Source organism: Tetranychus urticae, chromosome 1 (genome assembly GCF_039701765.1).
Source record: "Tetranychus urticae isolate SD_2017Ah chromosome 1, NJAU_TeUrti_SD_1.0, whole genome shotgun sequence".
NCBI classification, from domain to species: Eukaryota; Metazoa; Arthropoda; class Arachnida; order Trombidiformes; family Tetranychidae; genus Tetranychus; species Tetranychus urticae.
In genome coordinates this window covers 12,445,167-12,462,811 of record NC_142958.1, presented here as the reverse complement: position 1 = coordinate 12,462,811, position 17,645 = coordinate 12,445,167, and the positions used below count along the sequence as shown (strand labels likewise).

The following is a 17,645-nucleotide window of genomic DNA, read 5'->3' as shown; positions in this document are numbered from 1 at the left end:
TCATTCTCTGAACTTTGCGAACGGATAAGTTGTCGCGATCTTTGTCAATCTTATCACCGTGCTTCAATATTTTCATTTATTAACTTTTCAGCCTCTTGGTGCTGTTGGTTATCTGACTCTTAGTCAACTTTTCCATACTGTGATCATTAGAGATATCCTTCAATTGAATCTAAAACACAAGCTAGACGATTCATCACTTCGATAGATACTTTTTATGATAACAAGGTAAGCATTTGATTTATGCTTTTTCATTGAACTTAATGAAGTTTTCTTTTTTCTTTCTTCAGGTAAGAGTCCTTTTCTCAGCAAATGTTCCAATTAAAGAATTGTTTATGGTTGGTAATTCGGATGATGATATAACTGATGAACAGAGAGCTTTGTTTGATGATTTAGGAATCGAATTTTCTCAAGTTAAAGATTCAACAGACCTTTTCAGTGGACAAGAAGAAATGTTTGCCTTTGATCGAACACTTTCCAGGATAATGGAGATGCAAACTCTCGATTACTGGAATCTGAGAAAAATATTTTAAATCCTTTCCAAGCTTACTCACTTTGCTGGTTGCTTACAATTCTAGATTGTATAAAAGCTAACAAGGCTAGACTTAATGAATCTTAATGAAAATTTTTGTAGATCTGTATAAACCTAAGAAATTCATTCTTCATCATTAATCAAGTATTTTCAGAAATAACAAATCGATTACTGATCTATAAACTGACAATTTATTGATAGCCCAATTAATGAAAGACGTTAAAATTCAAGAATTGAAAGATTTCTCAAGATGATTCACATAGGGACGAAAGAAGGTAAGAAAAGAAGAAATGAAGTGAAAAGAGGAAAGAGAAAGGAAAGAGTAGATAATGATAAAAAATGTTCAGTTCCCAGGGAGGGTGATATTAGAAAAAGTATTGGAAGTAATTGATAAAGTAAAGACAGAGAGCGTAGTTGGGTTGATGGAAAGAGACGGAATAATGAAAACAAAAATCAAATTCAAAAGAGATTTTTGTGGTTTTTTGTGGTTGTGTAGGAGCAAGAAGATGAGAGAAAAATAGAAATTCAAGAGTAATGAAGATGAAAAGAAAGGAAAAATATAGAGAGAAAGACGAAAAATGGAAACAGCCATTGAACTTGTGAGGACGTCCGTGTGAAGCTAAATAAAGCCTTTTACTTTGTTTCTTTTTGTGCAACTTTTGTAATATCAAATTATTAATAAGTCTTCTACTTTAAGAGTAAAATGTAAGGACACAAGACTTATCCAATATACAATACAATTTACTTGCGACTTTTCTGGTTACCGGTAGAAAGCTTAGGATGTTGTAGTGTTTTTGTGTTCGTTGAGTCACAGAGCGGTCCTCATTCTCATAGATGTGATTATTTCGAACTCCATGTCCATGTACTGCCATAAACATGTTTTTGTCTCAACTTGAATATGATGATCTCTGATGTAGATATTGCTCAAAGATTATAACTCTTTCGACTGATCTAACATTAAGAGTAATAAAGATAATTTTTAATCTGTTTTTCACTCAACACAATTTTCCCGTGACTTTATCAATTTATTTCATCGTTAAGCCTATTCAACTTGTTTTTAGTTTATTTGCAGCTTATATGTGATTAACATGGATTTAAGTGATGATTTTTTCGACGTCTGGTCAGCGCAATGGCTTGATTATGTTGATTGTCCTGAATCAATTGACGAATGGATTGATGCACCAATATCATCCTTACCAGAGTTACTACAGCAACCACAGTTATCTTCACCTTCATCACAATCATTGTCATCTGTGTCTTCCAATAGTGTTGAAAATTATCACATAGATAGTACATTTCCAACCAGTTTCCCCAAGTCAAATAATTCAAATGAAGGCTCAAGTAAAGGAATTAAGGAATTTTCAGATGCAATTGATGCTTATTTTTCTTCTAATTATCAAAGTCATGATATAAATGAACCTGTACCACAACTAATCAACAATCCAAACTCGATTGAGTATTCATCAACATCTTTAACCTGTTACAACTCAACAACACTTAACTCGTCGAATTCATTAAATATATTCTCGCCAATTGATTCACTTGATCTTGGGAATTTTTATCCCAACTTTCAAAATGCTGCTATGGAACCTTCGAGTCACAGGCCACTTTCACTGGCCAAAGATTGTTCAAAGGTGCAAGAACCATGGATTCCAAGTGTGGCAAAGAAATTATTGGCTTCTTATTATTCGCCACTGAGTATGAAATCTGAATTGCTTACCAATCAAGTCATGTTAGATGCTTATGAATCTGTGGCGTTACAAGAAGCAGTTCAAGCATTTAAGGATATAGCCTTTATAAATCCATATTGCGACACTAATCTTGCCGAAGCTATAAAACAAGATTTTTACTCAGACCCACGACCAATCGAGCTCGTCTATTCTTGTGAGAAGCTCAGGGCTTACAGAAAGTTGAACGCTGAAGATAAAATTCATCTAATGACACGTGCTTTTTTTGACATAAACCTCGTTAAGTGTTTAGTCACTTATGATGAGACGATTGATGGTTGGTATGTAAGTACATTCACCTTCTTAATTTCAACTTTGCGGCTGTGATCTATTAATGATCTATCGGTTAATCACAAATTTACCTTCATTTTTCCAACTCTGCTTAATGTGATATTATTTCATTGCTCCCAAAATGGTCGAAATGAAAAACAAACACATTAAATAACTAAAAGGTCGCTGGTAGAATCTGGCCAAGAACTGCCGTACCTTGGGATTCTCCAGGTCTTCCAAGCGTGTTAAATATGATAGAGACTTTCCCCGATTTCGCACGTAATGATATCAATATTATTGCTTTACTCTATTTGATTGTCATTTTCAATCCAGATTTGCCAAAATTAAAGTTCCGAAATGGCATAAGGTTTGTTAATAATACTTAACTTATCCAAGCTTTGACAGTTTCGACTTCATCTGATTTGATTCTGAGTATTAACTTTTAACTCTCTTACTCTTTCAACAGGCAAGAACAATACATATACATTTACTTGCTTAAACGATACCTTGTCTCACTTTTTGGATCCTCTTGTGAAGCATCAGACTATCATTATCGTTTTATGGTTAAAATTGAACAAGCCATTAAACTACCAGAAACAGTGATGTTTGAAACCATCGAATCGGGCAGTACGAAGGTGCTGAAAAGTCGAATGGTTAAACTTGTTCAGCATAAAAGGTTAGTGAAGTTGTGAAACGAAATCTCAATTAATAATAACTCTTGTTTGTATCGTTTAGTATCACCATTGGAAACGTAAGCGATTAAAGTATCACACACAACTTGAAAATAGCTATGAAAATGATTTTTCTTGAAAAAGTTATATGATTCTGGTTGAGATCTCATAAACTCTTCATGCGGAGTATCTTGTGGTATCAGATGCTTAAAAGCAATTGTTGAAGTAAATCATTTCTGGTAAACAATGGCATTCAATTCACATGTGGTGGACCTGAGAAAATAGGAAGAACTAATTATGGCATGCGATTATTAAGCTCAACTTTTTTGAACGGTTTCAGTACCTCAACCATAAAAGTAGATCAGAAGAACAAACGTCTTTTGATCCTGAGCAAAGTAACTCGCTTTATTTTCTCGATTTCTTCTAAACTAAATCTGTATTTCAACGATTAACAGTTTTGTTCAATATTTATCGAAATAAGAAGCAATTCAACAAATATTAAGCATCGCTCCAGTCAGTCAATTTTGAATACAAAATGAGTAATCATAGTTTGTCAAAAAATATGTCAATAAGAGTTAGCACAACATCCACAATGCTGTTAGATAAATGGTCGCCCAACCTACTCGTTAAAGAAATCATTTGCCATTAAAACAATTCGTACAACACCTTTTCTACATATGCTGCTTCACCTGACTTACTAACTTTATTTGAGTTCGGATGGCCATTATCAAGAATTATCATACTTTAGACTTATTTTAAATTTACTTTAAACTTTTCAAGTCTTTTTTTGGTTGCTGGTAGAAAGCTTAGATATTGTAGTGTTATTGTAGACATTGAGTCACAGAACGGTCCACATTCTCATAGATTTGATTTATCTTCGAACTAAAGACCCATGTACATGTTAAACTTCGTGTCAACTTGATCATGATCTCGTGTGTAGATATTGCTCTGATTTCATAATTATTGTTTTGTCAATCTCAGAATTTTGTGGTAAACTCAGTTTTAATCAATCAGTTAACTTGAAGAACTTAATAATCTACTATTTATTGTGAAAGCTTTTAGTGTTGAGCTGTTAGATAAATAAATACAAGGACAGAGATGTACTCGATAAACTGGTTTATTACACGTAAAAGTAACATCAATAACCATTATTTCATTTTCCCCCAAATTCACACATTTCGACTTTAAATCTAAACACTTGTAACTTGACAGTAAAGAGGATAAATCAAATGATTATAATCACAATAATTATCTGAAAATTCAGCAGAATGTTGCGTCAGATTTTCGTCAATTATCTGTTCATCTCAAAGAGTATAACTCTCTGATTGATCTAACATAAAAGGTAATAGAGATAATTTTTAATCTGTTTTTTACTCGACACAATTTCCCCATTTATCTATTTGCTTCATCGTTATAGCTGTTCAACTTGTTTTTGGTTTTTTGCAGCTTCTATGTGATTAACAATGGATTTAAGTAATAATTTTTTTGACATCTGGTCAGCTCACTGGCTTGATTATGCTGATGGTCCTGAATCAATTAATGAACGGATAAGTGAACCAATATCATCACCAGAGTTACTACAGCAACCACAGTTATCTTCACCTTCATCGTCGTCTGTGTCTCCAAACAGTGTTGAAAATTATCCCATCGATAGTCTATTTCCAACCAGTTTCACAAAATCAAATGTTTCAAATGAAGGCTCAGGTGAAGGAATTAAGGAATTTTCAGACGCAATTGATGCTTATTTTTCCTCTAATTATCAGAGTCATGGTGTAAATGAACCTGTACCTCAACCAATCAACAATCCAAACTCGATTGAGTATTCATCAACATCTTTAACCTGTTACAATTCAACAACACTTAACTCGTCGTATATATCAAATTTATTCGGGCCATTGGGTTCAATTGATATAGGAAGCTTTTATTCCAACTATCATGCTGGAATGGTGCCTTCGAGTCACAGGCCACTTTCACTGGCCAAAGACTGTTCAAAAGTGCAAGAACCATGGATTCCAAGTGTGGCAAAGAAATTATTGGCTTCTTATTATTCACCACTGAGTATGAAATCTGAATTGCTTACCAATCAAGTCATGTTAGATGCTTATGAATCTGTGGCGTTACAAGAAGCAGTTCAGGCATTTAAGGATATAGCTTTTATAAATCCATCTATTGACACCGATCTTGCGGAGGCAATGAAACAAGATTTTTACTCAGACCCACGACCAATTGAGATGGTCTATTCTTGTGAGAAGCTCAGGGCCTACAGAAAGTTAAACACCGAAGATAAAATTCATCTAATGACACGTGCTTTTTTTGACATAAACCTGGTTAAGGCTATAGTTACTTATGATGAAACAATTGATGGTTGGTATGTAAGTAGATCCAACTTTCAGTTTCAACTCAATTTTACTGTTCGCAACAGTCTGTTGGTGTTGTATCCAGTTAGTTTATTAAGCATCTAACTAACATCATAATGTTAATCACTTTTTTACCTTTTTTTCCTTTTCTATTAAACTCTGGAAAACATTATTTCTTTTCTGGCAAATTATTGGTCAAAATGAAAATCATATACACATTGAATAACCGAAAGAGTGCTGGTAGAATCTGGCCAAGGACTTCCGTATCATGGGATTCTCCAAATCTTGCAAAAGTGATAAATTTGATAGAAACTTTTCCCGATTTTGCACGAAATGATATCAATATTGTTGCTTTACTCTATTTGATTGTCATTTTCAATCCAGATTTACCAAAATTAAAGTTCAGAAATGGTATAAGGTTAGTAGGCAATATATCACATTGACTAACAAAACTCTAATCGATCTAATCTCATATGATTTGATATTAACTTTTAACTCTCTTACTCTTTTAACAGACAAGAACAGTACATTTACATTTATTTGCTTAAACGATACCTTGTCTCACTTTTTGGATCCACTTGTGAAGCATCGGATTATCATTATCGTTTAATGGTTAAAATTGAACAAGCCATTAAAATACCAGAAACCGTGTTTTTTGAACAAATTGAACCAGGCAGTACAAAGGTGCTGAAAAACCGTGTGGTTAAACTTGTTCAGTATAAAAGGTTAGTGAAACATGAGTGACACAATTTGATTTCAATTAATAATAACTCTTGTTTATATCGTTTCCAGCATCACCATGGGAAACATAGGCGATTAAAGTATCAAACGCAGTCTGAAAGACAGACTTATCAATGACTTTCTTATCTAGAAAACTATGAAATGATTTTTCTGGGAAAAGTTATATGATTCTGGTTGAGATATCATCAACTCTTTATACAGAGTATCTTGTGGTATCAGATGCTTAAAAGCAATTGTTGAAGTAAATCTTTTCTGGTAAACAATGGCATTTAATGTGATGTAACCTGGAACGTCAACATTGAAATTGTTACCGATGGGCTTCATCATGTGGTGGACCTGAAAAAAGGAAAAACTAATTATGGCATTTGTTTATTAAGCTTAACTTTTTTGAACGGTTTCAGTACCTCAACCATAAAAGTTGATCAGAGGACAAACGTCTTTTGGTCTTGAGCAAAGTATTTCGACTTATTTTCTCGATTTCTTTAAAACTAAATCATCATGATAAATCTGTATTTCAATGACTTACAATTTTGTTCAATATCCCTTGAAATAAGAAGCAATTTCAACAAATATATTTAAGAAATTCAATGCTATTGAGAAAAAAAGACGAATGATGTTGATCAATTTTTGCCTGTTAAGTATTCATTGTTTTCACTCTAACTTACCGTTTCATTATCCCCTGGTAATTAATCAGTCAGCTATGATAGTGTCTTATGTTGTCATAGTTTTTAAAGGAACGTCTATTTATAAAAATTTTCACCACCAACTTGAGGATCATTTTGATGAAAACACTTTACATAATGTGATGTCACTCCAGATGGAAAAGCACAGAGAAAAACAAGTGGGAAAGACTCAACCAAAATAGAGTTGAGTTGAAAGAAGACAAAGAATTGATAGTTTTAATGAAGGGAAAAATTCTGGTGAGTTACTCGTATTGTGAATTGGGTATTAAAGATCTTTATTCAGATTATGGGCCAACGACTTGTCATGATCCACACTGAATAAGAGAAGAAAAAAGGAAAAAAGACGAAGAAAAAATATAGGGGAAAAAGGGGAAAAGAAAAAGAAGGGAGGAAAGGAATACGAGAAAGACAAGAAAGAAACAGTTAGTTTAGATGTTATGTATGGTGGAAATGTTACGTATATGAGTGTATCTATTTTATTTTCAGCTTTTTAGTATTTAATTAACCTTTATTCTCGATTATGATATAATTTATTTTATTTATCAACAATTGTTTTACTACCTCAATCATCAATATAAATTGTATCTATTGTCAGTGTTTCCATTTTTAACGGAAAACAAGCCATTCTATTGAAACTTGTCATATTTTGGTAACCATTGTGAAGGTTCATCTTTTGGTCTGTGCTTTGATATTGAAAGGATCCAATTGTAACCTCGGCTTTAATGAAATGCCAACTCTAGTCCTTGATTCAACCTCCAAGGTAATTATTTTCAGATTCATTACTGTTTCGATTATGAATTAATGTCCATGTCAAGATGATCTTATCTTACTTTCCTTTCCTTTCATTTCTTTTATTCTTTGTATCAGAATTGTCATCTACCCACTGACTGTTTATTTACTACTCTGGTTAATCGCATTCATTGTTTATTTAACCAATAATTAAGACGTGCCAATAATAAAGTAAAAGCTCAATTTTCATCAACATCAGCTGTATATCGTACAATTATGGTTCACTCTTTTGAAGAAATGGAAGAATATGATGTTTATCCCAAAGAATCAACTGACAATCATCTTCCTGTTATTAACTATGGTTCATCTTCAATTAAAAAGAATCGACTTGTCCGTCAGGATGCTTTTGATCTAGTCGAGCCTCCTGGTTCTGCATTGAAGCAACAGGGAATGCCAGAGAAACCAAAAGAGCAATGACAATAACAACGCTAATACTTAAAGTAACATCACATTCATCTCAATGCCACCCTTTTTCAAACAATTGATAAAATCATTTTCATTTGGATTCCTCGAATCTGATTAAGTATGTGCTATTTACATCATTGGCTTCGTCTTGAGCATTTACTGCCTCAATCTTATACTTTATTTCAAATTTGATTTCATCAATTTGCATTGTATTGCCGCTGTTGGCATCTTCAATATCATCTATAACTACCAAACATCAACTGCTCATCAGTAACATCGCTCGCGCAACATTCCTCATTGGCTCAGATTGAACAACTTTCCTCAATTTCATCTCCAGATTTTCCATCATTATTGGTTCATCAATTTTTTTGTAAAACAACGACAACGACACTTCTTCGCATACCTCTACCGTGAATATTTCTGTTAGCTTTTTAGATCATTAATGTCCCTTAAGCTCAACCAGGTTGCAATTGGTAGCCAATCAAATATTGTAGCATGCCATCGCTAATGTCCATAACTCAAAATAGTTCAGATTGACTATGACAATTCATTGTGCAAAACAATTACTGAGTTGTCCTCCACTAGAATATGCACAATTTGTTAACTCGAAAAATTAATTGTTCTTTATGATTGTTAAGCAGTTAAAAAAAGTGAGAAATATTAATACAAAAAAAAGCAATAGCAAAGCCCTAGCTTCATCCGAATTTAGACTATACATCTTATAGCTGTATAATGATAAACTTAATATTGCCATCGTTTAATCAAGTTGAAATTCCCTTTTTTAGAATTCAGCAATTTAATTGTTGACTAGAATCAAGCTTAATTAAACCTGTACCTTATACTAAGGAAAAACTTGTTGGAAAATGAAAGGCCGATAAGACTCAAGAGTGATTTTGACTTTCATTATTTATAAATTAGATTGAAAAATATCCCTTTCAAAATATTCCTTTTTGTTGTCTCTTACAATAAAGCCTATTGGTTAATTGTCATGCTGATCTCCCATTAAACAAAAAGATTAGAAAAGCAAAACAAGGAAACAAACAAAGCCTCAAATCCAGCAATTAATCCCAATCGTAAAAACACTTGAAAAATGTTACCACAAAACGGTTAAATTAATTGACGGACAAAATTTAAATATGTTATGTGTAAAAATCATGTATTTTTGACCATTAAACAAATTCCTAATCATTTAACCAATATTATTTTATCGTGTTCATTTGCTGATACAATTATTGAAGGATTAAATTGTCATCAATGTCTTTCTTTGATTTCCTCGAAAAGAGCTTGTTTAATCCATCTCGCACTCAAAGATCGATTGACCCTAAATTAAGTGATTGTGGCAGCAATTTTGTTCGTGTAAGGATTAGATTGAACAATTTGCAAGAAGATGACAACATAACATCTGACATGGACCTCAGAAGATGTGAAGATGAATCATCGAAAGAAGGATTGGTCAAAATATCGAGTGAAATATTTCGTTATCGTTTCTTGTCATGTTTTGAACAAACACCTGATCCCAATCTTCGCGGTCGAATAATAATCACGGATAAACAAAGTCTTTCCATGTTTAGACGAGCAATGGATTGGCTGACAATCAAGAGATTTGGAGTTTCGTGCATCTTTACCTTTCAGGATAAAGTATCCAATAGTTTGACTAAAAACCTTCAAGTAATCTACTTAATCAACACTACACACATCTCTGACTCTGAATTTAAACAACAAATTGCCGATGTAAGGCGCCGAGAGTGTCGCAGCTGCTGTATATTTCTAACTTATATTACTGATCCTTTTCATGTTGAAACCACCAATCGACTTGCATTGTTACAGAAAATTATCACCATGAAATCATTATCTTCTCCCTGGATTGTTGGCGCTTTTCATGGTTTTGATCCTTGGATAGGTTTAATCGATTCCCAAGCCAATCTGTCTTACCTCAAACAATACATTTCGCAGCCCAGTTCTTCTCAAGACACCTTGACTAATCGTACCATTTGTTGTCGCCTGGCTTTCCGTTTGGTTAACGTTTTTGAACAAATGAATCAATTTCCAACCGTTCGCTACATGAAGACATGGCATCCTCACAATCATCTAATTGGACAGCTTTTTGTTAAAGGACTAAATGGATTAAAAGAGAAGCGACGAAAGTCTGGAGAGACAATGGATTATCAGCAAGATTTCTTACTCCTCATCATTGACCGTTCAGTTGATTTGCTGACACCAATCCTGCATGCAACTTATTACCATGCCTTTGTGGAGCAGGAATTGGAAACTTCTTTCCCTCACTCTTCAGATAGATTGGACTCTAAATTAAGAAATGTTCACATTAATGATATCAAAGACAGGCTGGCATCTCTTTCGCGAGAATTGAAGGCAAACCATTATAACATGAGTATCAAGCAACAGGAGATAACAATGGACTTTGTGCGTTCACATCTTGAAATATCACAGCGTTTAATGGCTAAAATGAATGATGATTACCGACAATTACTCTTATTAGAACAGAATGTGGTTGACACTTTGAATCAACGATTAGATAAGAGCCAATCGAAAGGAGTGAAGCTGCCAAAGTCTCGTTTCAGTGATACTGTTCATTCGCAATTTGGTACCAAAATCGATTCTGATATGAATCCGTCTGATCTTCATCGGTTGGTTATTGCTCGTTCATTGTTGACTAGAAGTTTCGTAGGAGCAGCATATTTGAGGAAATTGTTGGGCAAGAAAAAGTTCACCTACAAAGATTCATCGATCATCTCTAAATACTCTAAGCTAATGATCAATTTATTTGATTTGAGTGAAACTCTCTCATTCCGTTTTCCTGTTTTATCGCATTTAATTGATCAAGTTTATTCAGGATTATTGGCCGAAGATAAATTTCCTTTTGTTGAGCCCAAAATGAAAACTGCAGCTCCAAGGAAAAAATTGTGCATCTTTGTTCTTGGTGGTCTTTCTTATAATGAAATTCAATACTCTGGAGTTGAATTAAATCGCGATGTTATTTTGATCTCCGATAATTTATTAACCGCAAAAAACATTTTGTCATCATTGTATCCTGATGAAGCTTAAATATTACAATGTGCTTGTTTTATCAAACCAATGATTTATTTGAGTGTAATGGTTCAAAGTCTTGAAGGTGGTGATGAATTAATGTTTATTTTTCAGATGATTGTTTAAACATTTATACAGATTGTAAATAAATTGGATTAATTAAACATATTTTGGTCTTTACACTTTTCTGAACAGACGTTAATGCTATTAAATGGTTAATATGTTAGAGTCAATTTTTATAAATTTAATGCTTTTAAATATTGTTTCATGTCCACCTCCAATTATATCAAACATTACAAATGTCTGTGGTGAGTTTAATATTAATTTGAAATTGATGTTGGCCTAACTCAAGTTTCCATTTCGATTGTCGATATTCATTTAGACTGTGGGAAAATTGATCCAACCAATTCAAATTATTGGCCTTGGTTAGTTAAAATTAGGTAATAGCTATTTGTTTTTGATTCAACAATTCAGTCTAGCAATCTTTTCTCCTTAACTCACAGATCAAGATTTGCGGATAAAGTTATTGATTGTCAAGGTGTTTTAATAAGCTCATTTGATATATTAACTGCTGGCCATTGTGTATATTCCTCTAAAATCGGTACAAGTAGTCTAGTTACTGTCTACTTGCCATTAACTAATCCGATTTCTTCTCAGATTGAATGGATTCAACAAGAAGTTCATAGATTTAAATACGATTATCGTTCAACAAACACATCGCACGATATTGCTGTGATTAATTTAATTGAAAGAGCTCCAGATTATTATCAACCAATATGTCTAACATCTCTTGAAATGATGGTAAGCAATGCAATAGTGATTGGTTTCAATGAAAACATCCCAAAATATAATTCAATTGTTCATCAATCTAATGTCGAAATAATCAGTGGTAAGTAGTTTTGATTATTAATTTGAATCCATTTTACAAGATGCATCAAGACAGAAAAAAAGTTTTCATTACAATCAAAGATTGTGGTTGTTTCAACAATTTAACAGATTTACAATATTACAGGTTAATTATAAACTAATTTCTAAACTTATAATTTTTATAAGTGTTTCATCTTTTAAGATATTTCTCTTTATTTGTTGCTAGAACAAACAGCGATGATAATGATGCTCCTATTAAGCCACCAATTAGTGATCGTCGTAATCTAACTTGCCATAATTGAGATTTAATTAATTCTTTTGCGACATCATTTGTAACTTGTGGGTTTGATAAACCTCTGAATAAGACGCCAGTCAAAGTTCCAGCAGCAACTGTATTTATATCTTCATTTGTATCATTTAAAAAACCTAATCCAACTCCGATAGCTGAATAGAGTAAAGCAACTACACCAAACGTGTTTCCAGTGACAGCACCAGTTTTTCCAATGTAATTTAATATTTGTGATCTACGAACTGCCCATGAAAGAGGTTTATTAACATGATTAGAATCGATTGCTGCTGTATTTAGTGATGTTAATTTAAATCCATTATAACAACCAATAACTCCACCAATAGAAGCACCAGCCATAACTGAACCTCCAATTTGACTAAAAGCTAATTCAAATCTACCACGAGAAGGTCGATTACCACCATCTACAAAATTTATAAAATTGAATTGTTAGTTTATTCCAATAATTGTAATTCTGAGTAAATATAATTTAAAGATAGAATGTAAAATTCCTTACCTAGATAAATGTAATCAGATGATTCTTGATTGCCTAAAAATATTTTAGGATCAAGATTTAAGTAAGGTGATTTAAATCCCACATTTCCAATAGGAACATTGAAAGGTGAATTTCTATCTGAATCCATAATCACAATAGAAACAGCAATTTATTAACAAATTATCACAATTAAAATAATTTTGAGAAGAAAAAAAGTGAATTACAGTAGGTTATAATATACGCCGTATATTGAAAATCAAAACAATCAAAATGAAAACATGTTGATACAGACAAGTTACCAATAACAACCAGTTTCAGACAAAACGCGCAGCATTTGAAACAATTAAAACCATAAATGAAGTGAAAAATTGTTTTTCAACTTAATATCCTAATTAAAACTGTTAAAATTATAATTTATCTTACCTTTAATAGATTGTGAATTTCAGAGACAACATTGGTTAAATTTCTCAAAATCAACTGAAAACAACTTAGGCACATTTACTGGGTATGATCCAATCAACTTCTCATTGATTTGTGGGATCGATTCTGCTTCTAAAAACGTTTCCATCATAAATCATGATTGTCAACATATTCCTGGTCAACCTTTGATTCATAAAAGTACGTTAGATGGACGATGGTTTCTAGATGGTATTGTTTCTGGTACCTGGTTTAACAATAAGCACGATTGTTACCACCCTTTTCCAACCATCTATGTTTCCGTACTATTTTACTCTGAATGGATATATTTTAATAGCATTGAATGTTGTTTGAATACCGACAATTAGCTTCTTATTGGAAATCATCAGTAAAAATCAATTAATAGATGATCAAAGATTCGTCAAATCAAATACTTTATTCAAGCAAAATATGTTACATTTTTGCTTGAATGGCTTTATCAAACTTTTGTGCTTAAAATAGTGAAAATATTACAAACACCTGGTTGTGAATGATGAATAAAATTCAATAAAATCACTAATTGTTTTATATTTAATTTTAATGAATGAGGAAAGAAAAGATGAAACAATAAAAAGGTCACTTTGTTCGTTTCAAGTCATTAGCATCTGAGAAAGGTGAACAACAAGATTGCAATACAAGTATATAAATAAAAAAGTGGACGTGAAAGATGAAAATGAATGAAGTTTAAGGCAATTGATGATTCGATTATTAATTTTATAAGTAGAGCCAATGGATTGTGAATATAGTAATATAAATAAAGATATGTATATTATCTTGGAGTGGGTAAAAAGTGTCCCAAGGATGGATGATTTGATCCATAGTTTGAGGCTCCATTTGTAGACATGTCAAGTTGACCAGTTGATGAAGTGGACGATGATGATCTACCTGTTATTGATAAGCCATCAGTAAAAGGATCAGGATGAGGCCATCCAGCCATCCCAGCAAAAATACTTGAAGATAGTGCAGAAGCTTTTGCACAATAAGATGTATTATTATGATCAGGGGAAGAAAGGGTTGCATCAATATAAGGTGTAGAGTTGTTAACAGGGCTCGATGTGGAAGTTGTTGCACCTGAAGGAGATGAGACAGAATTTAATGAGGATGGTGAAAGATAAAAATCATGCAATGAAGAGGTTTCCTTACCCATTGAACTGCCTGTGGAATTCATTCCTTCATGATGATGAGAGTGGAGATTTGTTGGTGGATAAACTGAATTGTGATGGTAATCAGATACAAATCTACTCCAACCAGTGCTACTCAAATGAGGATAACCAGGTCCAGAAATTTGATGATGTGTGTGAGGGTGAAAAGTGTGATGATGGTGATGTGGATGATGAGCATGGTGAGATGGCGAGGATGGCGGATGTGGTCCAAGAAGATGCATGTAAGCTTCAATATGATGAGTTGATGGTGCAACTGATGTTACGGTTGATGTTGCTGAGGATGATGAAGATGTTGAATCGATATTACCATTTTCATTATTGTTATCAGAATCGCTATTGTTGTTTCCATTATTCAACCCCGAGTTGGTGTCAAAAACATTGTTACAATCAGTTGAGTTATTCAAATTTGATGAACCAGACGATGATGACCCAAGCACAGAGTTAGAAACTGATTGAGGACGATGATAGCTATTAGATGATGGTGAGTTGTGATGTTGATTTTGATTGTTACCATTGATTAAAGATGAACAGTTTGTTTCTAGTAAATTAGATGAAGAGGATGATGCGATTGTTAATAAAGGTTCACTATGACCACCTGATGAAGTTTGATGGTGGAACGATGTAGATGGTGATGAAGCTTGTCCATTGTTTAGTCTTGATCGAGAAATAATTTCACCATAACCATGGTTAGCTGCTTGATCTTTACCAATCAATCCATAAGTACCACTGTACCGCCCTTGTTGTTGAGGTGTTGTCGGTGGTGTGGGTGGACTTTGATTGTATCCTGAAGGACGTGATAGTGAATAGTTTGTCAGGTAAGAGGATGAAGACGGTATTCCAATCGATGAAGAAGATGGCGATGAGAATGAAGGATTACCAACAAATGTAGACATCGATAACGGGTTAATATTGATATTATTGCTCTCATTATCATCAATGTCACCATTTTCACGTAACATTGAAGCTTGATTGTGTAAGTCTTCATTGTGATGATGAACGGAACTATGGAGGTGAGAGTGCGGATGAGTATGATGATGAGAAATTTGATTAGCTAAATGAGCAGATTGAGCGTGATGAGAAAGAGCATCTGTGCCAAACGATGATCCATTTGATGAAGGTTCACTTGGTGGACGTGAGATAGGACTTCTTGATATATCATCATCTTCAGCCAGAGTTTGATTACTCAATGAATTTGATCCCGGTGAATCAATAGACGATGAAGCTATATTACCAGATGAACTATCATGGTTAGCTGATGAAGATGATGAACCTCGATTATGACCATTTGTACCATTGGATTTAACTGGTTTTCGGCGTCTTGGTTGATACTTATAGTCAGGAAAATCTTTCTTGTGTTTAAACCTTAATCTCTCAGCTTCAGCAATAAACGGTTTCTTCTCATCATCCCCAAGAACTCTGCTGTAGATAAACATAAAATTTGATAGAAAACGAAATTTTCATTAATAAATAGGAACCAAACAAGATAAAACAAGTGAAAAATAGACACAATAAAATGTTAAAACACATTATCCACTATAACCACAACAAATTGAAACATAAACTGAGAAGCGCAAGCTTTTTTCACATTTTATAAAACTGCTCAAACGCTAATTAACTATAGATTAACATTACCAATGGTAATAACATTGATGATAGTTGTTAATTAAAGATAAAACAATTTGGAAACAAAAAGCTCACAAAATCAAAATAAACATTATTTGTCTGTTTTTAACATTTTAACGACTTTCTTCTCTCTTCTCTCTTCTTTCATTTTTGATTTTTTTTTACTGTTTTTCATTTCTATGGGAAAATTGATTTAAGCAAATTCTTTCAGCTTACAATCAAGACAAAAATTGTTTTCAATATTATTATAGATTGAAATGATGAGCATTAAAAAAAATTCAATCGACCCGGGCAATTGAAAGCAGTAGTTGGTTAAAAAAACGGACAAAATTCAAACTTCATTTTTTTCCTGTCAACACCTAGATGGCAATCAAAATCAATGCAACCTCTTATGTCACAAGGTTTGCACCAAATATATTATTTACTCTGTTATCAACTAGTGTTAACCTGTAATTAGAGTTAAAAGTGATCTTTAAAAATTCAACTTTTCATGATTGTTTCCAGGTCTGACCTGAAGCTCCAACAACAGAGCTATTAATTTGACCTGAGCCAAGTATTATTAAATAGTGCAACAAACTCGTACCTCCAAAGTTTTCCCAATGTTTTACTGAGTTCAGCGTTATGAAGGTGAGGATATTGTTCTGAAAGTTTTCTTCTTGCAGCCTGAGCCCAAACCATGAAAGCATTCATTGGCCTTTTAACGTGAATCTTGAGCTTGGATGAAGTTGTTGGTCGACTCTTGGTTGTCACTAAAGTCCAATCATATCCTTTTAAAACTTTGGTCACTGCATCATTAATTGAAGAAGCCAGTTGATCCGAATGATTAGATGATTTCCTGTTGTCAGTTGACTTGGGAACTGAAGAGATTGTCAACGAAATTACATTTGATCCGTTTGCTGGTGAGGATAACGAGGAGGCTGTTGATGAAGAAGAGGACGAGGATGAAGAAGATGAAGATCCATTTGTTGATGGAGAAGCAGAGGTTGATGATGAGCTTGGTGTTAGTGTAACCAATTGAGATTCGTTGCACTTTGAAACATTTACTGATTCCTCTGTTGACATTTCATCACTCATATTATTGGAAGACAATTTGATTTGCATAATAATTCACTAAACTTTCAACTGATTTACAATCAAAGGCAATAATTATTCAATGGATGGATATTGGACAGTCACAATAGACGATCACAGTAAATGGTCACAATGGAAACAATGGATAGATCAAGAAGAAGGACGGTAAACATTTTCAAAGGACATTCAGTGGCAAAAATAAGGAGACAAAATTGGATGGTGATGTTGAATAAAATGTTGAAATGAAATAACCATATAGAAAGGAGGAAAAAATACAACAAAATAGCAAACGAAGAAAGGAAATGGATAAAAGATGATGATGGCGAAGATGTTGATGGTGATATTTTTGTTATGGTTTTACGTTAAGTTCCGTTTGATGTAGTTCAAAAATAAGAAGATGGAAAAGAGAGAGAGAAAGAAAAACGCGAATACAGAAGATGGTGATGATGATGAACTGAATAGGAGG

The 17,645-nt window shown here is 33.3% G+C and overlaps 5 protein-coding genes across 8 annotated transcripts; 3 read left to right on the top strand and 2 right to left on the bottom strand.

Annotated features, from left to right (window-relative positions):
• Positions 1 to 1,531: 1,531 nt before the first annotated feature.
• Positions 1,532 to 3,871, top strand: LOC107361200 (uncharacterized). The gene is made up of 4 exons (XM_089266024.1): positions 1,532 to 2,541; positions 2,709 to 2,893; positions 2,993 to 3,202; positions 3,262 to 3,871. The coding sequence occupies exons 1-4, from the start codon at positions 1,618 to 1,620 to the stop codon at positions 3,287 to 3,289; spliced, it is 1,347 nt and encodes a 448-aa protein (XP_089122150.1). The 5' UTR covers positions 1,532 to 1,617; the 3' UTR covers positions 3,290 to 3,871.
• A 5-nt stretch (positions 3,872 to 3,876) lies between these two features.
• LOC149094599 (nuclear hormone receptor HR96-like) lies at positions 3,877 to 11,397 on the top strand. 3 transcript variants are annotated; one of them, XM_089266022.1, is made up of 6 exons: positions 3,877 to 4,539; positions 4,644 to 5,569; positions 5,788 to 5,972; positions 6,070 to 6,279; positions 6,347 to 7,738; positions 7,846 to 9,365. In XM_089266022.1, exons 2-5 carry the CDS (start codon positions 4,661 to 4,663, stop codon positions 6,372 to 6,374), a joined length of 1,332 nt encoding a protein of 443 aa, XP_089122148.1. In that variant the 5' UTR covers positions 3,877 to 4,539; positions 4,644 to 4,660; the 3' UTR covers positions 6,375 to 7,738; positions 7,846 to 9,365. The 3 variants fall into 3 exon arrangements, with proteins under 3 accessions (XP_089122148.1, XP_089122149.1, XP_089122147.1); XM_089266023.1 differs by lacking the exon at positions 3,877 to 4,539 and having other exon boundaries at positions 4,766 to 4,901; positions 4,961 to 5,569; XM_089266021.1 differs by lacking the exons at positions 3,877 to 4,539; positions 4,644 to 5,569; positions 5,788 to 5,972; positions 6,070 to 6,279 and having other exon boundaries at positions 7,419 to 7,738; positions 7,846 to 11,397.
• On the top strand, positions 11,387 to 13,842 carry LOC107361199 (serine protease 48). The gene is made up of 4 exons (XM_089266025.1): positions 11,387 to 11,525; positions 11,600 to 11,657; positions 11,721 to 12,106; positions 13,299 to 13,842. The coding sequence occupies exons 1-4, from the start codon at positions 11,429 to 11,431 to the stop codon at positions 13,649 to 13,651; spliced, it is 894 nt and encodes a 297-aa protein (XP_089122151.1). The 5' UTR covers positions 11,387 to 11,428; the 3' UTR covers positions 13,652 to 13,842.
• Positions 12,035 to 13,107, bottom strand: LOC107361201 (mitochondrial import inner membrane translocase subunit Tim23). Its single transcript, XM_015927966.3, has 2 exons — positions 12,888 to 13,107; positions 12,035 to 12,795 (listed from the first exon to the last, which is right to left on the bottom strand). The coding sequence occupies exons 1-2, from the start codon at positions 13,012 to 13,014 to the stop codon at positions 12,275 to 12,277; spliced, it is 648 nt and encodes a 215-aa protein (XP_015783452.1). The 5' UTR covers positions 13,015 to 13,107; the 3' UTR covers positions 12,035 to 12,274.
• Positions 13,843 to 17,574, bottom strand: LOC107361198 (uncharacterized). Of its 2 annotated transcripts, none has more exons than XM_015927962.3 (3): positions 16,692 to 17,574; positions 14,466 to 15,901; positions 13,843 to 14,393 (listed from the first exon to the last, which is right to left on the bottom strand). In XM_015927962.3, exons 1-3 carry the CDS (start codon positions 17,207 to 17,209, stop codon positions 14,092 to 14,094), a joined length of 2,256 nt encoding a protein of 751 aa, XP_015783448.2. In that variant the 5' UTR covers positions 17,210 to 17,574; the 3' UTR covers positions 13,843 to 14,091. The 2 variants fall into 2 exon arrangements, with proteins under 2 accessions (XP_015783448.2, XP_015783447.2); XM_015927961.3 differs by having other exon boundaries at positions 14,466 to 15,904; positions 16,692 to 17,560.
• Positions 17,575 to 17,645: the final 71 nt, after the last annotated feature.